This window comes from Exophiala xenobiotica (genome assembly GCF_000835505.1).
Source record: "Exophiala xenobiotica strain CBS 118157 unplaced genomic scaffold supercont1.2, whole genome shotgun sequence".
NCBI lineage: Eukaryota > Fungi > Ascomycota > Eurotiomycetes > Chaetothyriales > Herpotrichiellaceae > Exophiala > Exophiala xenobiotica.
The window spans coordinates 5,164,447-5,188,538 of NW_013562493.1; the positions used below are offsets into that span (position 1 = coordinate 5,164,447).

The 24,092-nt window shown below is 49.9% G+C and overlaps 9 protein-coding genes across 9 annotated transcripts; 6 read left to right on the forward strand and 3 right to left on the reverse strand.

The window, feature by feature from the left end:
• Positions 1–441: 441 nt before the first annotated feature.
• PV05_04153 (uncharacterized protein) lies at positions 442–3,565 on the forward strand (the record flags this gene model as incomplete). Its single annotated transcript, XM_013464849.1, has 4 exons — positions 442–503; positions 564–823; positions 875–1,551; positions 2,645–3,565. The coding sequence occupies 4 exons, from the start codon at positions 442–444 to the stop codon at positions 3,563–3,565; spliced, it is 1,920 nt and encodes a 639-aa protein (XP_013320303.1).
• Positions 3,566–4,401: 836 nt separating this feature from the next.
• Positions 4,402–6,087, forward strand: PV05_04154 (uncharacterized protein). The gene has a single exon (XM_013464850.1). The coding sequence runs from the start codon at positions 4,411–4,413 to the stop codon at positions 5,881–5,883; it is 1,473 nt and encodes a 490-aa protein (XP_013320304.1). The 5' UTR covers positions 4,402–4,410; the 3' UTR covers positions 5,884–6,087.
• Positions 6,088–6,919: 832 nt separating this feature from the next.
• PV05_04155 (uncharacterized protein) lies at positions 6,920–8,469 on the reverse strand (the record flags this gene model as incomplete). Its single annotated transcript, XM_013464851.1, has 2 exons — positions 6,920–7,875; positions 7,929–8,469. 2 exons carry the CDS (start codon positions 8,467–8,469, stop codon positions 6,920–6,922), a joined length of 1,497 nt encoding a protein of 498 aa, XP_013320305.1.
• Positions 8,470–9,436: 967 nt separating this feature from the next.
• PV05_04156 (uncharacterized protein) lies at positions 9,437–9,757 on the forward strand (the record flags this gene model as incomplete). The annotated part of the gene is made up of 1 exon (XM_013464852.1): positions 9,437–9,757. One exon carries the CDS (start codon positions 9,437–9,439, stop codon positions 9,755–9,757), a length of 321 nt encoding a protein of 106 aa, XP_013320306.1.
• A 111-nt stretch (positions 9,758–9,868) lies between these two features.
• On the forward strand, positions 9,869–11,803 carry PV05_04157 (uncharacterized protein). Its single transcript, XM_013464853.1, has 2 exons — positions 9,869–10,352; positions 10,400–11,803. Exons 1-2 carry the CDS (start codon positions 9,925–9,927, stop codon positions 11,055–11,057), a joined length of 1,086 nt encoding a protein of 361 aa, XP_013320307.1. The 5' UTR covers positions 9,869–9,924; the 3' UTR covers positions 11,058–11,803.
• A 765-nt stretch (positions 11,804–12,568) lies between these two features.
• Positions 12,569–13,662, reverse strand: PV05_04158 (uncharacterized protein). Its single transcript, XM_013464854.1, has 2 exons — positions 13,387–13,662; positions 12,569–13,326 (listed from the first exon to the last, which is right to left on the reverse strand). The coding sequence occupies exons 1-2, from the start codon at positions 13,615–13,617 to the stop codon at positions 12,637–12,639; spliced, it is 921 nt and encodes a 306-aa protein (XP_013320308.1). The 5' UTR covers positions 13,618–13,662; the 3' UTR covers positions 12,569–12,636.
• Positions 13,663–13,985: 323 nt separating this feature from the next.
• PV05_04159 (uncharacterized protein) lies at positions 13,986–14,644 on the forward strand (the record flags this gene model as incomplete). The annotated part of the gene is made up of 3 exons (XM_013464855.1): positions 13,986–13,999; positions 14,049–14,481; positions 14,552–14,644. The coding sequence occupies 3 exons, from the start codon at positions 13,986–13,988 to the stop codon at positions 14,642–14,644; spliced, it is 540 nt and encodes a 179-aa protein (XP_013320309.1).
• Positions 14,645–15,750: 1,106 nt separating this feature from the next.
• PV05_04160 (uncharacterized protein) lies at positions 15,751–17,932 on the reverse strand (the record flags this gene model as incomplete). The annotated part of the gene is made up of 5 exons (XM_013464856.1): positions 15,751–16,733; positions 16,790–17,413; positions 17,469–17,615; positions 17,666–17,802; positions 17,874–17,932. 5 exons carry the CDS (start codon positions 17,930–17,932, stop codon positions 15,751–15,753), a joined length of 1,950 nt encoding a protein of 649 aa, XP_013320310.1.
• A 1,364-nt stretch (positions 17,933–19,296) lies between these two features.
• PV05_04161 (uncharacterized protein) lies at positions 19,297–21,444 on the forward strand (the record flags this gene model as incomplete). The annotated part of the gene is made up of 1 exon (XM_013464857.1): positions 19,297–21,444. The coding sequence occupies one exon, from the start codon at positions 19,297–19,299 to the stop codon at positions 21,442–21,444; it is 2,148 nt and encodes a 715-aa protein (XP_013320311.1).
• Between the last annotated feature and the right edge of the window lie 2,648 nt (positions 21,445–24,092).

Here is a 24,092-nt window from a genome sequence, read left to right on the forward strand (position 1 = left end):
GCTTCTATTATATCCAATGAACATGAGAGATTATCCTATATGCCAATGTAAGGAAACGATGTTCGATGTGGATAATTTTCTAAAGCGGATGGTGAGCGATTGCAAACAGAGCTGCGTAGGCCAATGGGACTCAAGACCTGGAAAGGTGCAGAGCAACCCAGCTTGTGAGCTTGCTGTTTGTTAGTGCAATGACGCCAAGTGTCAAAATTATACGTAGGAATATTGTCTCCCCTGGCCAAGGTGTTGCAAGAGTGAACAGGGTAATGAAAGGCATTGTTGGGTCAGGAATCGAATACGGGCATGATGGGGCCTCGAGCCCGAGAGACCTTCAAACAAGCCTCACGAAGCTTCTGGCCCCACCGCCAGCCCCAGGCTCGCCATGCCTAAGTCGAGCTGGTAAGTCCCACGCATGGACTCCGCAACACCAACCTTGGCGCCATCATGCACACGGAGCATACCTTACCGGCTGCAGAAACTTATGACCTTCGTCCCTCCGCATTGGCGTGAGTAGATTCCATCTGAGGTCTCCTCCTAGCGTCGAAGACATGAAACCGGTTCGACAGAATCTTGAAGGATGAGGCAAGAAGAGTCCGACGTCGTGTTCCCGTCGAAGCCCGTCGACGGTCGATGAAAGCATGTAATGCTTGTCGGTGGCGAGAAACGAAGTATAGCGAGTCTGTGCCTTGCGATGAGTGCTGCAAGCGAAAGACGGAGAACAATTGCTGTTTCCTCAAGAAGTCTCGGGGCGTGTCAGAGAGTCCAGTAGAGCAACCTAACGGAGTCTTGAGACTAGAACGGAGCGTATCTGCCAATCAATCAGAAAGTAAGTGTTACTCTCATTCACCAGGGCATAGTCGAAGCCTGATGTTAGTAGGTAGAAAATACGCTTTGCAGGCAGAAGAGCTGCTCCGAAGCAAGGCGCCGCTAGAGGAAGAGATTCGCACGTTGCTTACCCATTATGTGGCCATGACACGAATGGAGAGCCTCCCAGCAACACGGACGCACCAGAAGCTTCCACAACTCAGAGCGACGTTGGCAGTAAAGCGGTCGAGGCGGATGAGACCCAACTCCTCTCTGATAAACAGGGCGAGCTACGGTACGTCGGAGATGCTGGATTTCTCACGACTTGCCGGATGGAGCACCGGTCGCTTACCTGGTCTCCGGGCAAAGGAGCTGATCAGGGTGACTGTTAGCAGTAACTCTAGCCTGTCGCGCTTGCAAGCATGCCTTGTGTTAGCGTCGCTTGGTTGGATGGTTCGCTTCCTATTGCAAAAGAGCTTTGCGTCTTACTGGGACCTCCCTGAGCGGGCCAAACATAACGGAAGTGTCGGCTCTCATGAGCATTCTCATGTGCTACCGGTCCTGGGTCTGGAGCTCTACGGAAAGAGGCTCGGGAATCGCATGGTCAGCCTAGTTTCATGGGGATCTGTGGGCAGGGATGCCTTGGGGCGTTTCGGCAACACCAGCCAAGAGATTATTACGAAGGAACACGGGCTGTCGAACGCCGCGGCCAAGCGTGTTCGGAGGAGTTGCCTTTTAATTGCTGTCATCGTAGGTCGTGCTGCAAGCTGCGCTGCACAGCACAAACCAAGTTTTGCACCTACCTAATGCGGGCACTCAGTCTAAGCGGGATCAAAAGAACCAAATTTCCCTTCTGCTCCTCTTCTTTCTTTCAACTGATATGAAGCATTTGCCCCAAGCGAGCCACAGCTTCCAGTAGCCACATGACACAAGTTGCCCTCTCAAACAGTCCTCGGTGAAGAACAAATCCGGCGACTGGCTCGTGTTCTCCGTCAGTTTCTTGGATCTCGCTCGTATCTAGGTCTCGGCTGCGCTGCCAAGCCTATATTCCTAATGCATTTGGAGGTCTAGATTCAAGGCCTCTCTTGGTTGTCTTCCTAGATCATCTACGGTACATGGCGATGCGCAAAGGTCATGTACACCCGGCTGTACACCCGGCTGGAAAGCCGGGTAAACTTGATTCAATCTCTACATACTTTCTACTATTTCCCATCTTACGAGCGAAGAATCGATTTCATGTGGGCATCGATATGAGACCAACATCGAATGAATGCGAAAGACTTCACAGCAAACACGAGTTTACGCCACATTACGAGCGTCCCGTTTGTTGATTGTAGCTGAACGAACCTCCGAACATGCTTTTCTCCACATTCACGAATTTCTCGGTTCTTGATTGTAGCTCAACGAGCATCAAGGTTCGGCTCTTTTCCAAATCGCCGGATCACAGGTCCTGGCAAATCGAGGAAGCTCAAACCAGCCGTAACCAATGAGTCAATGTGAACGGCCTACTTCACAATGTTATGGCAACTCTCCGCTAAGGATCCGTTGCATCTACTAAAGTTGGTGTCCTTGTCCACATCCTCCTCTTTCCGCATCCTCCAGCACAGTGTCGTTGAAAATCAAAGCAGTTTATCTGTCATTAAGTCAGCTTCCAGTTATTGCTGAGACAACTCGGCACAGAATCTTCCAAATGCCAGGACTTGCCTCGCGTTGGGCCAGCCGACTCCGGCTAGCACTCCTTGTACCTAATATACTGGCCGTTCTTGCAAGACCGGACAGCTCTTTGCACGTTGCACCTGGACAACCCATCCAAGCCGCAGTCGATTGTGCTCACCCAGGACAGGTTGTCATCGTCGAAGCTGGCACATACGCGGAGCAAGTTACCATTAAAACCGACGGAATCAAGCTTGTTGGAAAAGGCGCCATCATCGTTCCTCCCAGTGTACCTGTACAAAATACATGTTCCGGCCTTGCAGGTCCAGGCACCGAAGCCGGCATCTGCATCGAGGGACAAGATATTGAGTTGGCAGACTACGTGCAAGAGCACAGAAAGGTGCTCTCCGTGGGTCGCGCCGTGCACGACGTACTTGTCACTGGTTTTGAAGTTCAAGGTTTCTCCGGCCTAGACATCGCTGTGCTCGGAGGAGAAAATTGCAAAGTTACCAAGAACACGCTGTATGATGGCGCACAGTACGGATGTCTTACCGTCGGCTCAAAGAACACTCTCATCGATGCCAACAAGGTCGCCGCAACAGGTGATTTATTGTTCATTGGTATATGCATGGATGATATGTCTGACGTGCATGTGACGAACAATGATATCAACAATTACGCGATCGGCCTCTGCGTTCAAACCAACGGTGCCTTCGTCCACGGGAACGAGGTCAGCAATAGCTGTATCGGTGCCTATGTTGACCCGGGCATTCTCGGTGCGCAGATCAGTAATAACCATATCAGCAGCCCGAACCCAATCTGTCCCTCTATTCCTGATCTGGGTGTCTTGGGCGTGATCATGGCTGGCGCTTCAGATACACTCGTGAAGCAGAATATCATTGAGGGTCTCACCGCAAATGGAGTAAACAATGCAACGGCGGTGGCGGTGATTATAATCGATGATCCGGGGACAGGTACACCTGCGTCAGGTAATATCGTCGTTGAGAATGTTTTGCGGAACAACGATTTCGACATATTTGTCAACACGACTGGTACAGGCAACGTCATCCAAGACAATCAGTGCTCGACTCCAGCTCAACTATGTAGCTGAAAAGAAATCAAAATTGACAATATCCAGCTGGAAATTCTTCAGATCTTATGCTTAGTAAAAGTCTTCATCAGTGTAGTTCGTGACCTAAGTGATTTGCTATTGTGCGTTGTACCCTTATCAGGATCTTAACAAGCTTAAGCAGCTGGTCACAGCAGAGACGTGTCGAACCGTGGCATGGGATACTTGGAAGCCGAGAAGAAGGTACGCGGCCTACAATAGAGAGCATGAATTGTGGATGGATAGCATCTTATCTGTCGATGCATCGTAGTAGAGCCAAATGGAAGCTCAATTGTGATATTCGTTAGCCCACCGCCCCATCTGGATTGATGCTGATGCTGTGAAAGCCGCATTGACGAGTGTTAATTTGCTCACAAAGTCTTATATCCAGTTCAAGATGCCGGCCTTGAGGTTGTTTAACCACAAACTTGTGCAATTCGTCCTTTGCCGCTGCCCTGAATCCTAGGAGTCTTGTTCATCATCTTCTAGATCGAGATCAGCAACAAGACCCGCAAGAGATTGACAAGCTTCTTGACGGCGAAAAAGCTGTCCGGTGATAGTGATCTCGGCAGTGCATGGAATACAGGACACAATAACGCATACTGTAGAACAGCTAGTAGCAAATAAAGAGTGACTTACGGAGTATCTCGCTAGGATTATGAGCTCCACTTCGTATTCCTTGGGTGTAAGTACGAATACGTATACGCAAAAAGCTGCTAGAATCTAGGCGCTTAGTCAGGCTCACCAGGCCACTCAAGCTGATCCGATCAGGCCCCCTTTAGCTTATGTTACGAGTATATGTATTATCTTCTTTTCTCTTGACAATTGTGTCATCGTCATCTCTACTGATGACTCCTACACCACGGGAGATGGATGAGATCACAGATGTTGATTACCTTGTCGTTGGCGCCGGGGCCATGGGGATGGCTTTCGTTGACACCCTTCTCACCGAGAGTAGGAAAACAATCGTCATCATCGACCGTTATGCCCGTCCTGGCGGCCACTGGACGACTGCCTATCCGTTCGTCCGCCTACATCAACCGGCTGCTTCGTACGGAGTGAATTCCACGCGTCTCGAACACGATGGCATCGAGAAGTTCGGCTGGAATAAAGGCCTCGTCGACTGCTCATCACGCGATGACGTGTGTGCCTACTTTGAGAGGGTCATGAAGAACAAATTCTTAGCGTCAGGACGTGTGCAATACTTCCCTAAGTGCGATTACATCAGCGAGGGCAAGTTCCGCTCCATCCTGACAGGGAAAACGTACCGCGTTGCCAACGCCACGTGCATTGTGGACGCGACCTACAGCCGAACTGTTGTTCCATCAATGCGACCCCCTCCCTACGACATCGCTAGCCAGGTCGATATTGTAACGCCCAATGGTCTCGCTGGAGTCTCCCGTGGATACGAAGGCTATACTGTTGTTGGAGGCGGAAAGACAAGCATGGACACTTGCCTATGGCTCCTCGAGAATGGCATCAACGCCTCCCAAATAACGTGGATCAGACCGCGTGACTCATATGTCTTCGACCGTTCTACATTTCAGCCTGGACCTCAGTTTGCTGCGCATGTTCAAGCTTCTACTAGAGGTATGATTGAGTCAGTTATGGTCGCCTCGTCGGTGGAAGATCTTTTAAGACACCAAGTGACCAAAGAATTCTTGCTTCAATTCGACGAAAAGGTTATTCCTACTATGTTTCATTGCGCCACGGTATCACGTCTTGAGTTTGAAGCACTCAAGCAGATCAAATCTGTTGTCCGGAAAGGCCATGTTACTAGTGTCACGAGGGAAGAAGTGACATTAGAGCATGGTAGCTACAAACCCATCCCTGACACACTCTACATTGACTGCTCGGCTGGATCGATTCCTAAAGTCGCTCCTGTGAGAATCTTTCGAAACCACAACATCACGCTTCAGCCCGTCCGATACTGCCAGCAGGCATTCAGCGCAGCAATGATTGCTCACGTCGAGGCAACCTACGAAGACGAAAAGCTTAAGAACGAGCTTTGTAACCCGGTTCCACTGCCTGACGAGCCCATCGATTTTCCTCTCGTCATGCTCCAGACCAATTTGAACACTATAGCCTGGCTCAAGCACCCACAAACAGCTTCCTGGCTTGGGTCTTCCCGACTGGATATATTCAAGCGCAATGTTCCGGATGATCCCGAGCAGAGAATCGCCCAAACCAACCAAACAATAGCGATTCTTGAAGCAACAAGCAAGAAAATTCGATACCTTATCGACAGCCTACCTGAGGCAGAGGCAGCGAAGATGTACACGCAGCTCAAAGGCTTTACGCACGAGTCTGCACGTCTATAGGTCGTGGTGAAGAGATGTAGGAAGCTTTGATAGAATGATATGATGGAATGAGATGACGGAATGAGATGACGGAATTATATTGTGATGTTCAGACTTCGGCGTCAGATGATCCAAAAAGGTATGCTAAAAGGTTTCTATTTTGTTGGTCTGGGTTACATTCAACAAATACGACGACCTAGACGAATACGATATTACACAATACTATCCCGCAGTAGCATATCGATCGATTCCCGTGACTACACGCTTGCACAATATCAACGGAAACAAGGTCCATACGCGGTCGCTGAGCAAAGAAGAACAGAGTTTACGGCTTCCGCGGATAATGTGGAATGAGTGTCTAATGGGTTGGCATGACACCAACCCGTGGAGGTAGTCTTGCGGACCATGCTCACTTGTAACCCGGAGCGGAAATCTTTACAATATTCTCGCTTTTGATTGTGCACGACCATCACAATGAACCTGTCAATCTCGATCTAGGGTACCACAAGAACATCCTCCTTTCTTACTGCGCAATACTTTTCACAGGGCGCCTGCTCATGCTGATCGAATTTGCAACCTTTGATCCCGAAGAACTAATAATGCGAATGCAAGACCAATCGTGGGCGAGCCATGATGGTTCGAGACTGGTATTATTTCCTGGCCTTGTACGGAGACGTGCACCAAATGTAGTTGCCGCGCTAAAGTTGAATGACGAAGGATCACAACCTGACAGCTAATTTTCTCTTGTTCTAGGCGGCCTTAACTAAAGTTTTAACTAAAGTTTTAACTAAAGATAATTTACTTTAGGTAGCTTAAGGAAAAGATTAAGCGAGTATTAGAGATAAAGTAATAAGCTTCGATATCTTCGAGAATAGTCATACTTTAACTAAAGTCTTAACTAAAGATAATTTACTTTAGGTAGCTTAGAGATAAGGACTAGGCGAGTATTAAGGGTAAAGCTACGAGCTCCGATATCTCCGGGGACAGTTGTCCGGAGCGACGGAAAAGAAAATACATGGTCTTTTGACGTCCTCGTCATTCAACTTTAGCGCGGCAACTACATTTGGTGCACTTCTCCGTACAGGGTAGCCTCATCTAGCACCTCGCCAGATTTGCTCGCGACAAACTCGTGCGTCAAATGCGTGTAGTTGTGAAATGTAAGTCGACTCCATCCATAGGTTTTGTTGAGTGTGTCTAGGCCAAATCGAGAGTAATCTTGTAACGGATATTGGAGGGCATCGAGTCCATCGTAGTGCCCTGCAGCACCGTTGGTGATGTACCACGGGGATTTAGGGTTGTTCAGGCCAGCCGGGTCGATGATTCCATTGGCCAGTGGATTCTGTCTCTCATAGACGTGTGCATGGCCGGAGAGAACTAGATCGACGCCGTATTTGATATACAAAGGCTCAAAGACATCTTTGCATGTCCAGCAGATGGTGCCGCTCGCATTGGCATGACTCAAGTACCAAGGACGATGGCCGGCGACAATCACCCAGGGGGTTTCGGTGCGGTTAACTCCGGCAAGATCGGCCTCGAGCCATTTGGTCTGGGCATCCAACGTGGTGTTGAAGGGCCCACTGTCTTCACCCTCGACCCCGCCAGGTTCATCGGGAGCTGTGAAGCCATGGCCTAGGTCCGTCTCGGTGTCAACCTGGACGAAGTGGGTCATGCCGTGGTTGAACGAGTACCAGAAATTGCCCGTGCCACCAGATTCGGCGCTCGGCATACGAAAGTGGTTGCGATAGCCTGTAAAGTTGGTCTGGCCAGGGATGCAGATGCTCACGTCGTACGTTATGTTCTTAGCTTTGTCGGTGGTACCGCCATTGTCGCAATTGGCTTCGTGATTACCCGGGCCGACCATGTATGGTTTAAAGGCAGTAATTGGGGTCATTTCGTCGTAGAAGTCGTTGAGAATCGACTCATACACGTGGAATCCTTCAGCGGTGGTAGTGTTGCTTAAAAAGCCCTGAATCTCTTCTTTCAGCCAATAGTCTGCGTAGGCAATGTCACCGGCTAGGGGCCAAATGTTAGTGATTTCATCCGATCAGTGATGGAGACAAACGTACGATGCCAGACGAAATCAAATCCGCTCTTGGACTTTTCCAGGGATTGGATAGTGTTAATTTCACCTGGAGAGAGGGTGTTGTTGACAGAGACGCCGGTGCCAGCATAGGTTGTCAGACCCTGGGCTCCCATGGTGCCCAAGTCAACAACCACAGCAACGGAAAATGCTTCTGGCTGTCCAGCTGGTCGACTAGTGGTAAAATTGTATGGACAGTGTGATTGCATGTGGAGCAGATGTTCTGGAAGGTAATAGTAGAGCGTATCTGGCTTCAGGCCCGTGATTTTCACATGGTTGTTGTACGTCAAGGAAGTCGGATAGGTGACAGAAACCTTGGACGATGCCGTCATATTCAGGTCATTGGGGACCAGGCCGTAATGAACCGTTGGATTATCCAATTTCTCAAAGGTGTTCCAGCTGACATACATCCCAGTGTTACCTGCATAAGCGAGACGAAGCTGCGAGTTAATCGTATTGTTGGTGGCAGCGTGGGAGAGCTGAGAGAAGGCAACCGCCAACAGGCTGGCATATATGAAGCGTACCATTTTCCCCGTCTGGCTTGGTCGTCGTGCAACTGTGAGTGCAGTGAAAAAGAGAACTGAAGACGAGGGTCAAAGATTGTTCTACGACTTTATGAAGCAGTAGCCGATCGACAATATAGGAAGGTATTGAGCCGCATTTTTAGGTTTCTTCAGCCAAGTGAGACAAGCAATAGCTTGATGAGTATCCGCAAGGGACTACCAATGCTTATTATGCGGAGGAGCACGTGCATCCCAAAGCCCTGGAGCTACAGAAAGATCATTGTGGACATTTTTGTACAGTAAGCGAGTTCTGTACATCGCTGAAAGCACGTGCTGCTGGCTAGGCCGTGCTAGTCTTGATGTGCAGGATGCAGGACGAAATTCGCCCTCTCGATGACATTCCCACGGCGAGTGATTGGAGTGGACTAAGAAATGGACTGGGCGGAACAAGCGGTAGCACGGGAGGTTGAACCCGCACCTTGGGCCAATCAATCGACGCACGGTTAGATGCTTCTTACGACCTCGGACAGGGTTCGCTGTGACAGCTTCTGGTATGAAAGCCACTGACGTAGACACCGACGTTCCAACAGGAGAAAGTAAGTGGACAATCATTTACTTCCACACCACTCAAAATTCTACCCTATTTAGCTATGGCTGGGCGAATTTAGCGGCAAGTCGTCGTTATCACTGGAGCAGCAAGCGCTATCGGGTCTTTCTCCCCTAAAAGATCTCTCTTTGCGAGCTCTCCCTGACCGGGATCCCATCTAGGCGCGCCACGGCAAAGACACTTGACAGCCAGCAAGCACGACCCGCTCCGTGTGATATCAATATCGAAGCTTTAAAGAATCTCAAAGACGAATTGAAACATGACGTTCATCAGATCTGTTCCCTTGATGTCACCTCGAGCTCCCACTGCGATCGCCCCCTCACTTCGATTGTCGATCACTTCGGAAAAGTCAACTTCCTGTTTAATTGCGCTGGAGTGAACCCCATGTATTTCCCTCTCGAGAAGACCACGGATGATTACTGGAACAAGATTGTCAATACAAGCCTGCAAGGAACGTATTTCATGACTCGAGCATGTCTTCCAGTTCTATCGGCCGGGCCAGTCATTGTGAACGTTTCGTCTGTCGCAGGGCTCCGTGCCGACGCCGGCTATGCAATCTACAACGCTGCTAAGTTCGGTGTAATTGAATTTTCGAAAGCGATGGCCTTAGAACTCGGTCCAAAGGGTATCAGACTGAACGTCGTGGCGCCGGGCTCGATCACGACTCCAATAAAAGATGTGGAAGTGGCCCGGGCGAAAATATAGCTAAGGCACGTGCCGTAAACACCTATACTGCATCAGGTTTAGCGCCGATGCAGATCAGGCCAACTATCCATGTCGAACCTCGTCGTCCTCGATTTATCTCGTCGGCGAAGATAGAGCGCCTTTTCAAGAAAATCTGAACCGCACATGTATCGAAGCAACATCCTCATATGTGGCGACGACTAATTCCCTCACGTGCAACACGCAATCACAATGCCCCATCATGGCCGAAAAGATGGACTGAGCCTGTGCAGACCCGATCGTTCTCCTTAACCAATCACTATCATTTCGGCTTGGAATCGCTTCCGGTCATACTTATGCCTCCTACAGTGTTTGGCGGACTTTTGGTGACACTTTGGGCGTATAAATGCTTGATGATGGTCGTTTTCCAGAACAAGATCATTTATATGCCTTCCGTTCCGCCATTCTCCAGATCCGAGAAAATCAGCGATTATGCTGCCCAATGCAAACCCGTCATCTGGACGGACCATTCATTGAGAGCAGCCGACGGAACAGCGATAAAAGTTGTGGAAGGGACAGTTGATCTGCCTAAGAAGCTCAAAGTTACCGAGGATATTGTTATCGTGTACTTCCAAGGGTATGTGACCTTATCAAGTCTTGTTCTTCTTTCTAACGCGTTCTCAGCAATGCCTCTTCTCTGCCTCCTCGCCTTCCATACCTCTCCAATGTGTTGAAAGGACTAGCTCGCGAGGATGATAGTAAAATGTACACCATTGTCGCATTATCTTACCGTGGCTACTGGACCTCAAAGGGCAGCCCTTCACAGACGGGAATTGAGCTCGATGCTGAAGCGGCGCTCGAATGGGTTCGAAAGAGATATGACCAAGGCCGCACTAAGACTGTCGTTTGGGGGCAGTCGATCGGTGCTGGAGTTGCAACGGTGAGTTTGGCGAATTTATTGAGACATAGTAAGGGCAACCTACTGCAGCTCCGTGGACTTATTCTCGAAACCCCTTTTGTCGATCTGAAAGCAGTGCTTGTGGCTCTGTATCCACAAAAGTTCCTACCTTACCGGTACCTGGCACCATTCTTACGCTCCACTTGGGACAGCAAGAGCTCGCTCACCAGCATTGGCGAGAGCAAGCCGAATCTGAAGGTATTGGTCCTGGAAGCTGGCAATGACGAGATAGTACCTCCTGGGCAAGCCGAGGCACTGGAAGAGGTCTGCGCCCAGCAATGCCTTCAGGTCGATCGCAAGACTATCGCCGGGGCCTTACACACTGAAGTCATGACCAAAGCCCAGGGACGAAGCCATGTTGTGAAGTTCCTTCAATCTCTCTGAGAGTGTAACATGCTGGAGATACTCTATGAGTGCAATTATTGGATACTCAAGGGCGTTTGCGGTCAGGCAGCGTCCAACAGCAGAAATTGTTTCCCGCAGACGACATGGATGTATTGCTCGTGGTTCTTCAGTCTAGAAAGCTCCGGTCCCGCCTGTGCTCGAGGTCAAATGCCGGATCATACTCGAAGGTATCTGAGATCTGCTTTTCATCCTAGGTCAGATTGTCGGACTCAAGGGTAATTGCATCGTCAAACTCGACTGGCAATCGTTGGGCTTGATGCAATCGGCCGTACAAACGTTCTATGCTCAGACCTAAGCCCGTTCCGCGCTTTCCTTTTCGCGACACCAATTCACGAATGTTAGAGTGCGAGCGGCAAACATCTGCACTCACTGAACGATACGGAAATATCAGTAGGGGCTTGCTGCTAGTTGCTATGAGGGAATTCCATCGAGAAGGCCAGTGTTCTTGCTCTGACAAACAATTATGGCCGCCGCACAAAGCCGCAGTTGAGAACAACCCTTACTAAACACTGCCGGATCCTGAGCAGAATGCTGTGTTGCTTCTACCAATATGGTCTATCCGTGCAATCTTTCTCTGGGAAGAAATTGCATGGTCAGTCGCGCCGGACGTACCTATCTGCTTTTACAGTAGCAACGCTTCGCAGTCAGTACTTCAGGGCCAAGAATCCAGAAGCAGCATCAAGCCTAGGAGAATCAACTACGTTTCGTGTTTACGCTCAACTCATCTGTTACATTACCACCGATCTAAAAGCAACCGTCGCGAATGATTCAGGAGACCAGCGAAGGTGTAGCAAGACCACAGGTCAGGCTGCCTGCAGTCACTAATGCACGTCCCTGTCATGCGGATTGCATGGGATTAAATGACAATGCTAAACGGATAACTGCGCCAACGCAACAACATCGTCAGAATTGAATTGATTGAGAAGTCTGTCCTCTCAAGCCCACGGGTAGGCAAGGTTGCTATATGAATGCGCTATAAGAGAGGGCTAACGCGTAGTTAACGGCGAATCCATGTGGCGCGGAGTGAAGATTACCCCTGTACAGAGATTTCGTGGTCCAGACTGCGTGGAATTGAAGGCATGGAATGTCTCAGTTGCAAGCGTGTTACAACGTGAAAATAGGGCATAAACTAGCAAAAGGAGAGCGTCGAGGCCCTCGGCGTCGCCGTCGCGTGGCATCGAGGTCATCGCGGATGCCGAGGTTGCCAAGTTGTCAAGAAAGGGCTGTCTTCTGACAACAGCAAAGAATGGCTGTTTAACACGACATGTTTGCGCCACCGCTAGAAGTGATGTTCTCGACTTGGCCAGGGTGAAGTAGTCTAGTTGCTTAAGACGATACATAGAAGAACTGAATGCAGTGCTATTCGTTTCGCGATCGCAAGGCAGGCAGAAGTCTCCCGGAACAGGTTTCATATGGAACGACTGTTGCTGAGAGAAGGAAGAAGAGGCAATAAGAGAGGAAGGACAAAGAGGTAGGGGGATTACAACGAATCTGAAGAGGAGAGCCTCGTCGGACAGTGTCATTTGATATTCGTAAGATGGCGTTTGACCGCAACGCTTCATTTGAAGATACAATAAGTCCGAACTTCCAGACTGCTGCGCGGAACCGTTCCTGGGCGATCATCCAAAAAGGCAGTGTGAGGGACTCGCCATGCCGAAGAGTGATCGGTATCAGCCAACTTGAATGACAGTAGTTCATCTCGGGTCATATTGGCATAGTAGGCCCAACGATAGTCTGGTTTGTAGTGGAATGCGTATCCAGCACCGATGAGTTTGTGCTCCTTGGCGATCTGTCGTGGATCCACGAGCCTGTCTTCCATCGTAGTATCTGGGGGCGGTAGTGGAGGATATGGTGCACTCGGCAGCTCTGGACATGCAATCAGCCAGGATAACACGCCATCCTCGTCTGACAGAGTGTCGGGATCAAGAAGCGCCAGAGGAAAATCCTGAGGAGGGTCGCTCAGAACACGCCAGGTACTCATGAACAGTATCCGGCTGTATTTGTAATCTGCCATGCCCTGCTCGTACAACCATCTTTCAGCGAGGTTCCGAGCAGTCTCTTCGGTGACATCGACATGAACATCACCTGCAACAGGCTGAACATCGCGGCGGTCTGGATCTTTCTTTGATTGTCGCAGTCTGGGCATGTGGCAGAAGACAATATCCGCCCCTGTCCTTTTCCTGATATACGCTTCTAGTTCTGGAAAATAGTCTCGTTCAATAATTGCCATATCACTAAAGTCTTCGCACTGCGGTTGTGTTATCATCGGCCTTGCACACTAGTAATGTTGGAGGTGGGAAGGACTTACTTTTGTCGGGCACGTCGCGAGTTCAAACCCCTTGGTTTCCAAGGTATACTCTTCTTTCGTCGGCCGCACGTCTCTTATATTCACATCATACGGACTATATTGGCCTGTACTCAAGGCATTACCGGCGCAGACGTACCTCCGAACAACAGTTGATTCAGGAAGGAGGTAGTTGATGGTCGTTTTCACATCGTTATCTCCTAGTTCGTCGCTCTGAGTCACTAAATTACCCATTGCTTCTGGTGCTGGCTTTGTTATTCCGCGGTCTTGTTATTCCCGAAAATTGCCCTCCTAAATCATGTGTGAAGTTTGAGGGCTTTTCACCTCAAACTTATAGCGGTCTTCGCAGAACCCCGCACACCCCACTTGCCGTTAGGATCATGAACTATTAAGTGGTACCCCATACCCCATGATTGGAATATGAGGAAATAGTTTGGTCAAGCTTCTAACAAGGAGTGTGAAATCTCAAGAAAAAGCCTCCTAGATGCACCACAATCAAATGGTAGGATAAACTAGCAACGGCAGGGAACTTACATCTCTTCCATCACTCCTCTTTGCCTATATCTCTTTTGTCTACACATCTCATCTACATTTCTCTCGTTATGGCGGAAGCAAGGTAAGCGGCGAAAGATTGCATTGCCTCCTAATTTCCTGACGCTATATAGAGTTGCCGATATTATGATTGGCGTCTGGGAATTGATCTCCTTCAAGCTGCAGTCCCTGGATGATCCAGATGCGGAACCGATCATGCCTCATGGTCCGAGGCGGGAAGATCACAAAGGACGTGGCATCATGACGGCAAATGGGTATATGGGTGCCTTTGTTTCGACGGAGAAGGACATCATCCAACTACCCAAGGCCGACTTCGTGGCCAATTCGGACGAGGATGTCGCCAGAGTTGCCCGAACGTTTTCCAGCTATTGCGGGCGGCTGTCTCTGAGCAATTTAGAAGGGTTGGATGGCCTGATACATACCGAGGTTGAACTGGCCCTGAACCCTGCCTGGATTGGGGGTCGCCAAACACGGAAATTCCATATGGAGCGATCAAACGGGCACGATTATATGACTTTGCAGCCGGTTGAGCCTATGTTGATGACGGTAAGTCTGTGATGACCGACTCTTCGAAGAGTGAGCTCACCTGGAGTTGCCTTGGCTAACACTATTACAGGACGGCAAACGTTACTTGGGTACGTTGAAATGGGAGAAGCTGAACCTTCCGGGATACGGAGGTCTACTGGTTCAAGAGGGCAAAACTTTGTGAGCTTTAGGGCAACATAACCGTAGGATAGCCAGCCTCTGGTTCTGTGTCCTTGATCTCAGATTGTAAAAACTTGGACGATAACGTCCAGGACATCGTGGGTCCTTTAGCGAAGGTGGAAATGTTTGAACTGTCGCATACGGAAGGGGCAGTACAAAAAGATACAAACAAAGAACTGTAGATAAATCGCAAGTCAGCAAGCGCTTAGGTCTATGAGATCTTGCTATAAACTCCCAGTTGTATTAAAATCTTTTGACAATAGGAATATTAGCCTAACAACGACCTAAAGGGAGACCTTATCGCATTGAATAATCTCCCTTCATTAAACCAAGCCAGGGCACACCCAGTCAGCTGCGAGTACAAATCGTCTCGAACACCACGAATAGGGTCAACCCAAGTGCAACGCACAAAAGCCCACACTTCTGGTTCGTAAAAGGGAGATTTCCAGCGGAGAAAATATCCTCGAACGAGAGGCTGTGGCGGCAATTCGGCACGAAGCTCCTTATGCCCGTGGCACCTGCATAGAACCACGCAGTTCAGAGTTCATTACGTCAAAGATATTTGGGAGAGTCAACGTCCAGCCAGCCAGAAGAGGTCATGGACGGATCTGCATTGATGCGAGCTTTTGATATTTCAGGAACGCCTAACAGCCTCTGCGTAGTCGCCTCATACTTGGTCCGTGAAACTTCAGCGGGCAGCTGAATGCCTTAACAGTCTCAGCCACAAATGCGGACCGCATGTCACCTTGGCAAGGCGATCTACAGGCGAAAACAAGGGGCATATTTGGGGCAAATCTCTCAGACATGAATACTCGGATAGAGCAGGTGAGTAGTTTCCTCTTCAACGACGTTATCTTGTCAAACGCTGAGCTGGCGTTGGGCTGTACGTACTTTGCTGCCCGCCACGGGCAGCGCAGGAAGTTCCACTACAACGTTAACAGACCTGCGCTAGCAGCCATGCAGCGGCCACTCTCCTTCGTGTAAACCGCAAAACATGGATTGACCAGAGGGCACTATTATCGGTAAAACACCCAATATACAGGTCCTTATTGCCAATCAATATCTGAGATCTTCTGATTAACGGTCACAGAACTTGGTGTAGGGCCACTATTACAGGGTGCCGTTGCGGCGGCGGAAATACCACTTATGCGACTCTGTGACCGGTGGCGATGGATGCGAATCTCGAAGAGATCCTCGCATCAGTGGAGATAATAAAGAAGTATCGCCATCAGGAGTAACAACGAGTGAAGGCACATTGACCCCACCCGCCAAAATGACCGACGAGGTTGGTGAAGGGGGAGAGCTCCCCATTGGGGTGGCACGATGGACAGGGGACGGAAGGGTCGGCACCTGAAGTGCGTTCGATGTGCCTCGTCGTATTGGCGACTCAGAAGATCTCTGTCCTCCTTGAGAGCTGCCGTCTGAGACTGTTGTGACAGTTTTAAGCCGTGTCTCGTTGGAGCTAAAACGTGGCAAGGAAGGCGATTTCGGCGATTGAATGAATCCAGTAGAGGTAGTTTCTGGGTCATAACTTGACCGAATGCTGCCGGCCCTCGAAGTTGTTTGATCAATGGTCCTAGAGAACTCTCTCGTTGAGCGTCCATATTGATCTTGTGTCTCAGGCAAAAGAGGATTCTTGAGGCTCTCGCCAGGATAATGAATCCATATAAGCTTTGCGCGTAGAAATGCTGCCGTATTTTCAAACGTGTCTTTCGGAGCGGTGCCGATGTAGTCGACAACCGCGATCATCTTTCGAACTCCTTGACGCCGCCAATCTGCGAGGATCCGCAAGGCTTTTTCCTTTCGCGATGGTCCCTTACTAGACTGGACACTGTCTCGCGAGACACCACCACACCGGTGACATACGGCGTTATTAACCGAAGCGAGACCTGGGAGAACAGGGTTTGTCGCCACATGAGCGTGTTCGTGTTCTGTGTTGGAACTCATTTCTTCCTGCTTTTCCGTGTCAGCTTTCTTTTTTCCCTGCTTTTTCTTGTCCTGCTTCAGCTGCTCAAATATAACATCCTTTGCAAGGCGCACATAAACTGAACCAAGCAGTGCGAGCCATGTACCAACCACTGGGGCCCATTGACCTAGACGAAGAATGAGGTCAGTTAGCACTTCATGAGAATGGAATTGGTCCGCCTACCTATACTTGTTATTGGCTCAGTCTGGTATCGGATTTGAGCGCTGAAGAAATTCCACTCGCCAATTATGAGGATAGACAGGATCGCCGCACCAAATATTGTTGTAGCCACAATATTGCGAGTCCGTCGATTGTCGGTATTTTCATATTTAAGCCCGTTGCAATTGCAAGGGCGCGTTGGAGCTTCATCATCATGACCATCACAATGCTGTTGGTCGTTCGAATATTCAGCTTCCGAGCCAGTTTGAGCTTCTGGCCTGTTTGTGTCATCCACCTCAGGCCTTGCCTGAGCCTCTACATCATGGTCACCTCTGGCATTGCTTTGCTTTGCCTTCAAGCGGTTGATCTCACGGATCTTGTTCCAGTTACAGATGAGGAGGAGGATGGCTGGTATGCAGCAAGCTGCAGAGAGGAGCGTTCCGGAGTGGAATGTAAGCTTGTCTGGAGCTGGTATCACATAGATATTGTTTGCAGAGCCACCACGTATGAGAGAATAAGGACCTTTTTCAACAGAACAGACAAGGGAACATGTCGCACCAGAAGGGGTCGGGAGCGGATTGCCGGTGTTATCGTAGGTGCAGACCGTGGTCGTAGCGCGAAAGAACTCGATGGTCAAGCTTATCTGGCCTTTGATAAGAATTAGATAAGTGGCAACATGGCATGAGCAGATGGGTTTACTCACCAGCAAGTATCAGCGCGGTCCACAGAATGATTATGCTGCTCCCGGGTTGCTCGAAATAGCTTCGGGACAGCATGACTGTTACGGGTGCAAGGAGAATACCGATGGCGCAGACCTGGAGGGCGCCGTAGATATCCATGTCGACAGCACCTAGTGTTCCACTTTTAGTTTCTGGACCATAAATATAGTAGACCACATACCATCCACATGGACAGCTGCAAGTACTATACCATGGAGGGCAGCAACAGCAGGGAACAGCAGGGCAGCTGCCAAGCAGGCAGCTCTAAGCCATTCCACTTCCCTACCGAAGAAGCATGCACAGATCAGAGCATAATACCTGTCACAAGAATGTTATTAGGTGGGCATAGGCTTGATGGAGGATAGGGAGGTAGTCAATGACGGACTTACAGGAATCTGGTGCCCGGGCCATACTGGCCCGACAATGGCCATGCACACACGACTCTCATAGCAGTGCTGCTTATATTCGTTGCCGGTAGGCTTCGATCCGGCAGAGACATATACCTACAAGCTTGGAGGAAGAACAGGCGTGATATCTCGATAACTCAAGAGAAACATCACTTGGAAAGGAGGCAGCTGTATCAAAGAAGGTTGAAGAGATCTCTGTTGAGTGCCTAAGGGTCCAGGGGATCCGCTAGCTATATAGCTGTCTAGGTGGCTGGGAATGCCTATTGTTTGACAAGCTGGGCCGCATGGAATATAACGAAAGACGGCATAGCAGGCAGCCGTTGGGCACTGCTCATCCTAAATTACGTGTTTATGGAGTCATGAAGCAGCTTCCGAACCGTGAGAAAGGGATTTTGGTTCCTGCTCTTGCCCTGTTGTCTCGGGAAAGAGGTCGTGTGCCCGTCACGCTTCGGGAAGGAGGTCGTGTGTCCGTACCAGGTTTCAACATTGTCACGAGCGAGCTGCTGGTATGTGGCGCAGAGTATGGTAAGGGCAGCCTTGATGATCGACTCCAGTCTCAGAAGGCAAAGGACATGTCATTGGCTAGACAACGTCAGAAATTGAAGTCCATCCTGGGCACAAAGTGAAAAGACGCCTTCCAGGTTGCCTTTGTGTTTCCAGCGACGATCGATGCGCAAAGCTTTGAGCTTGTCATGGTTTCAACTGGTCCCACTGTGTTGCGGGGCTGGACATCTGGCTAAGCCTGAAATAGAACGGCTGAATTATCCCTACACCGGTCAGAGTTTCAGCAAATCATCTCCAATGCCAGGTAGCACAAGAGGAGAATGACAGAAGAGGATCGATGGGTGACTGGCACTGAAATGACCTGATATCGGACAACAGGACGACAATTTACCCCTCGTGTGCTCGCGACGAGAGGCCGGGGCTACGTGGATTCCCACCCTTCTATTTTATGTCCCCATAAACAGCCTTCTGCCATGATGTGGCTCTCTCTCCACCCCGAACGACACTCACCACACTCAACTTGAAATTGCTTGTCTACCAGATTCGATCTACTAATCAGGACAACCGGTATTGGTGCGACGACGTCTAATCCGGTGGGGATGATATGGCGGAAGCATTAGACACCGATCGTATCAAAGAATGGCGGTCGATAGTGACATTGATAACTTTTGTCCTCACCAGTACGTGGAAGCCGCTCCTTCATGGTTTGATGCATCATAGATTGACGTCTCATGACTGCACAGACCTCACTGTCCTGTTTCCCTTCAAGGTGCCAGTTTATGTTCCTTTACTACCCTGGAATAGTTTGGTGCACCTGCTTAGAAGGCTGCGTATAAAATCACCGCAACAGCATCCCCGCAAGCATGGAAAAGTCGGGCCTTTCACGCAACTTCAGTTTCCGATGAACTTCGTGACGGCACCTCTGCTGGCAAACCTATTTCTGCTTGCCATTTCCGCCATCGGTCGACAAGAAGTATATGACGGTACGGTTGGTGCCGATAATATCTCGCCGATCGACATAATGGCGTTCTTCTTGAGCTTGGCCTACATCGCGATCTCAATCGATGCTTCCGGCTTGATCAGGTGGCTGGCTCTAAAAGCGCTCGAAAAGGGCGGCAAGAATGGGCATGCGCTGTTTCTCTACCTCTATGCCTTCTTTCTCAGTTTAGGCAGTTTTATCGGCAACGACCCAATCATCTTATCTGGCACAGCATTCTTGGCTTACATGACTCGAGTGTCAGAGAACATATACAATCCGAGGGCATGGATTCACACGCAATTCACCGTGGCGAATGTTGTCTCGGCGCTCCTTGTCTCTTCCAATCCCACTAATCTCGTGCTCGCAGGAGCCTTCAATATCAAGTTCGTACACTATACGGCAAACATGATCGTCCCTGTCGCCATCACCGCTATCATTCTGTTCCCGTTTCTACGTTATGTCGTCTTTTCCGGAAAGGATGAAGTGGACAAGAAGGATTTCATCCCATACTCAATTGCACTCAAGGAATTGCCACCAGCAATTATGAAATTGAAGCCTGCAAATCCGAACATCACGCATGGAAAGAGTGGGAAAGAGGAAGAACATGACAAGAAGGCCAACAATGAGAGTGGGAAGCTTCGGATGGCTGAGGAGATCATGAATCCTTATCTCGACAGGACGAGCGCAACAGTCGGGGCGATCATAATGTCAGTGACGCTTGTCACCATCTTGGTGCTCAATGCCGTCAGTCAGAGCACTGGGGAACATCCCGTCTACTGGGTGACGGTGCCAGCAGCCTTCGTCATGTTCTCCTGGGATGTCATCTACGGATGGTTGAAGCGGGATAGTTGGCGGCAGGGCTTCCAGAACTACCAAGAAGAGCTTGATAGGATCGAACAAGAAGAATTAGGAAGACTGGCACCAGAGCAAATGCAGCCGACTCAGATGGGCGAATCTGACCCAGGTTCTCTTGCACCGAGTCATTCCGAAAACGGTGCTGAGTATCACGTCTGGGGAGGGCGTGGTAGAGACGAGATTGTGGCATTGACTGATTATGCAATCGTCACCGAATCACGACAGCGACCCGCTTTAATTCCTGTGCATATGGCCTGCGACATGGCCGAGCATGCACCAGCGCGGCTATTTGAGAGCCCTCCACTGTCGCCGGTTTCGATGGTCGCCAGACACCACAGTGAACCAAAACGTTCTGATGCTCCTAGCATAACAACGACACCATCGAAGGTTGATAAGAATTTCTCAGCAAGCCGTTCTGCGAGTGCACGACCAGTGGTCGAAAAACCGAGCATCAAAACCAACTTCACGATGGACGAAAAAAGGGACAGGTCCGCTGATGATTCCTCGAATGATTTCGAGTCTCGGCAGATTTCTGGCCCGACAACTCTGCAAAACCTGATACAAAAAGCATTCAAGTGGTTGCAGGAGCGATTTCCAACAGTTATGGTCGTGATCGCAAACCTGCCATTTCCGCTTGTGCCGTTCGCGCTGTCTATGTTCGCCCTCGTGCAGGGACTTGTCACCAAAGGCTGGGTTCCAGTCTTCGCTTACGGATGGGACCACTGGGTGGACAAAACAGGCACTGTTGGCGCCATTGGCGGCATGGGTTTTCTCTCTGTGATCTTGTGCAATGTAAGTACTACTCCATTGGAAATGCATAATTCGGAGCAATCTCGGAGAGACAGTAACTCACGTGCATCACAACTCCAGTTCGCCGGCACCAATATTGGTAGCGCCATTCTCCTTTCTCGTGTGGTGCAAGCATGGCAGGAGATTCACCGCCAAAATGGCATCCCGATATCAGATAGGACTTTTTGGGCTACCGTGTATAGCTTGGCACTTGGCGTCAATTTCGGTGCTTTCAGTGCGGCCTTCAGCGCCTCTCTTGCCGGCTTGCTGTGGAGGGACATTCTGCAACGCAAGTACATTGAGGTCAAGCCTCTAGAATTTGCAAAGGTCAATCTGCCAATCATCTCGATGGCAATGGCTGTCGGCTGCGCTATTCTCGTCGCCGAAGTCTATATTGTTAGAGACAATTTGCCGTATGATGCATGACCAGCGTACACATGCGCAACAAGATGGTGCTGGCAATACGGCAGGTCCAAGGCAGTCCTAACGGTCGTTTCGGAGCTTGCGTCAGCTGGATGTCAGCGTGGGGTGGAACCTTATAAAGATGTCCACGAAGCCGAGACGCCGAATTACTTCGACGCGGATATCCTTTATCCAGTTATGATGATCTAGGGAGTTCTCGATATTAACTGGCCGCAAGGGCATCATTGAACCGGGGTTGTGGTCTGAAAAGATCACCGTCGGAGTAGAAGAGGCCTCTATTGTTGCGTAGTACCATTTTCCTTTCGTCTGTAAGACGACTGGGTTATTGTCCGGATAACTTCCTGTAAGATACACGTTGACACGGGAGTCGAGATTGTTAATGCACTAAATTCGAAATGTATTGGGATGTCCTTTTCATCTAGGAATATATAGCACGGGAGAGAAACCTAGCGAAGGGATATAGTTAACCCCCGGATGTGCAAGTCTGCTCTTCTACGGCTTGTACTGCATTTGAAAAGCGAAATAAACCCCACCTATATCCGTGTAAAGGTCGGGCGTTGAGTAGAGGGCGCGAGAAAACTCGGAAAGGGCGACATCGTGCATTTCATCGTAGTATACTATAGGGGGGATCAAGGAAGCACCATGTGTACACAGGAATAAACAATCTACAATCGAAACCACGCAATGGCGCGGCAAACGCAAGGATAGGCAGTTCTTCACACCATAGTAAATCGCGTACAAAATGGAACGCATAGCTATTCCCGAGTTCTCGCATGCATGCTCGATTTCTGCTATGTGTGTTCTTGAAGCTATCTGCGTGCGGTCTACATGCCATTTTGATATATGCCCCTGGGCTCTCGCCCTATGCCCTAGTTGGTATAGATTATCTCCACAATAGTACGAGAACACGTACAGGCATAATCTGCAATTATCCGGCGACGGTGTTTGCGGTCGAGTACGTGCCGACGACGACTCCGGTGAGGTTCGCGACCAGACCGAACAGACAGCTGAACATCGGGGCGAAGGCCTGAGATGGGTCTTGACTCGTCGCGCGGCTTTGGCCATTGGGTTGTCGATGACACGCTTGCCGTTGCAAGGCCGATGCGTCAAACCGGTGAGCCGCCGAAATCACCAAACCTGTCCAGGGTACACCGCAGGGCAAGCGCCTCGACGTCGTGCTCGGCGACTTGATCAAGACCGACCTTCCGTACTTCGACGTTGGCTGCGCAGGGAAACCAGCACCTCGCTAGAGGGATGTCAAGAAGTACGGCATTCTTAAGCGCAACCTGCAAGAGGCAACGCAACAAGCAACAAAACTCCGGGATACATTGGACCGCATCCATCCCGCAAGACTCGACGGCGAAGAAGATGTACAGCGGAGTTTTACATAGTTTGTAGACTGAAGTAGAAGTCGTGCAACGAGAGCGTCTCTTTTATCCATGGCGCCGGTGTCTTTGAAGGCCAATTTAGCTGTGTTTGAGCCGACTGCGATGATGAGGACTGTCTAATGTTCGAAAGGCGCAACTTGCCGAGATGAGAGCACGAAAGCCAGTATTGGCCGAGCCACTGGCGCAGGGTCAGCTTTGGCATTGCTGTCAATCGTACGAGCGATTGATGACTGCCAAGGCTCTCCGTTGGGAGCTTGAGAGGTTGTCAATAACGAGGTCGTATCAAGAGGAGCTGCGTCTCTTTCGTTATTCAATATTCGGTTCGGTATGGCAACGTGCCTACTCTGATAATTGTTGATGATATCGGTGAGGCCTTTCCGTTGTGAGAATTGTTTGAACGGCGCTATCTTCTCACACCAACACAAGAAATAGTGACCTTGCACGACCTCCTTTGAAAAAACCTAAAATTCAAGTTCGTGGAGGCACCACGGATCCAACCCAGCTTTGCACGAGGAGAGCTCAGATCGAGGGAAATCTCATTGCGTAATCACAACTGATCGAACTCACGCTGCAACCTTTTCCATCAGTTCAACAGCTGCAGACATAAGGAATTCGGGTTATGCCGTCAGTATCCAACAGTACCGGCGATCCCGAGATAGCATTGACGACCTCCGAGGCAGACGATAATCTAGCTCAGTAAACGCGGGATCGTCGCTATATCCGTCGGTGCTGGATTGGCAAGCTATCCCTAGGCCGTCGAATTCCGTGGGTTGTTGTTCGAAATTGTTCGTGATCGAATGGTTTCGACATGGATGTGTCACCCGTTGTGTGCAGCCTTTGGATTATTCAGGGTCGTAGACGTAATCCTCGGTCGGGTCCCCCGGGCTGTACTGCTATACCGATGACACAAGGTAGGGATCAATCTTTTGGCTTCGCAAACAGTGATGAGCCTCTCAGATGAAGGCCGCAGTAGCTGAGGCGGTATTGGTGGATCCCATAGTCTACCTGAGTGATCATCATATGTCGGCAGTTCAGACATGCCATGGACACCCTCGCTGTTGTCACCATTCACGTTCTCGATGTGATATGCCTGCTGCATGCGCAAGATTCGTTCGCCCGAACCGACCTGCTGTTCAAGCTCGAAGAAAAACTCCCAGCAGTGTGCTTGCCGTCAGCGGCGGAGTGATGCTGCTCCATCCGGGCATCCAGTTCACAAACGATAGACTGGGTGTGAGGGTCTGCTCGCCAGCTTGACGGACGTCC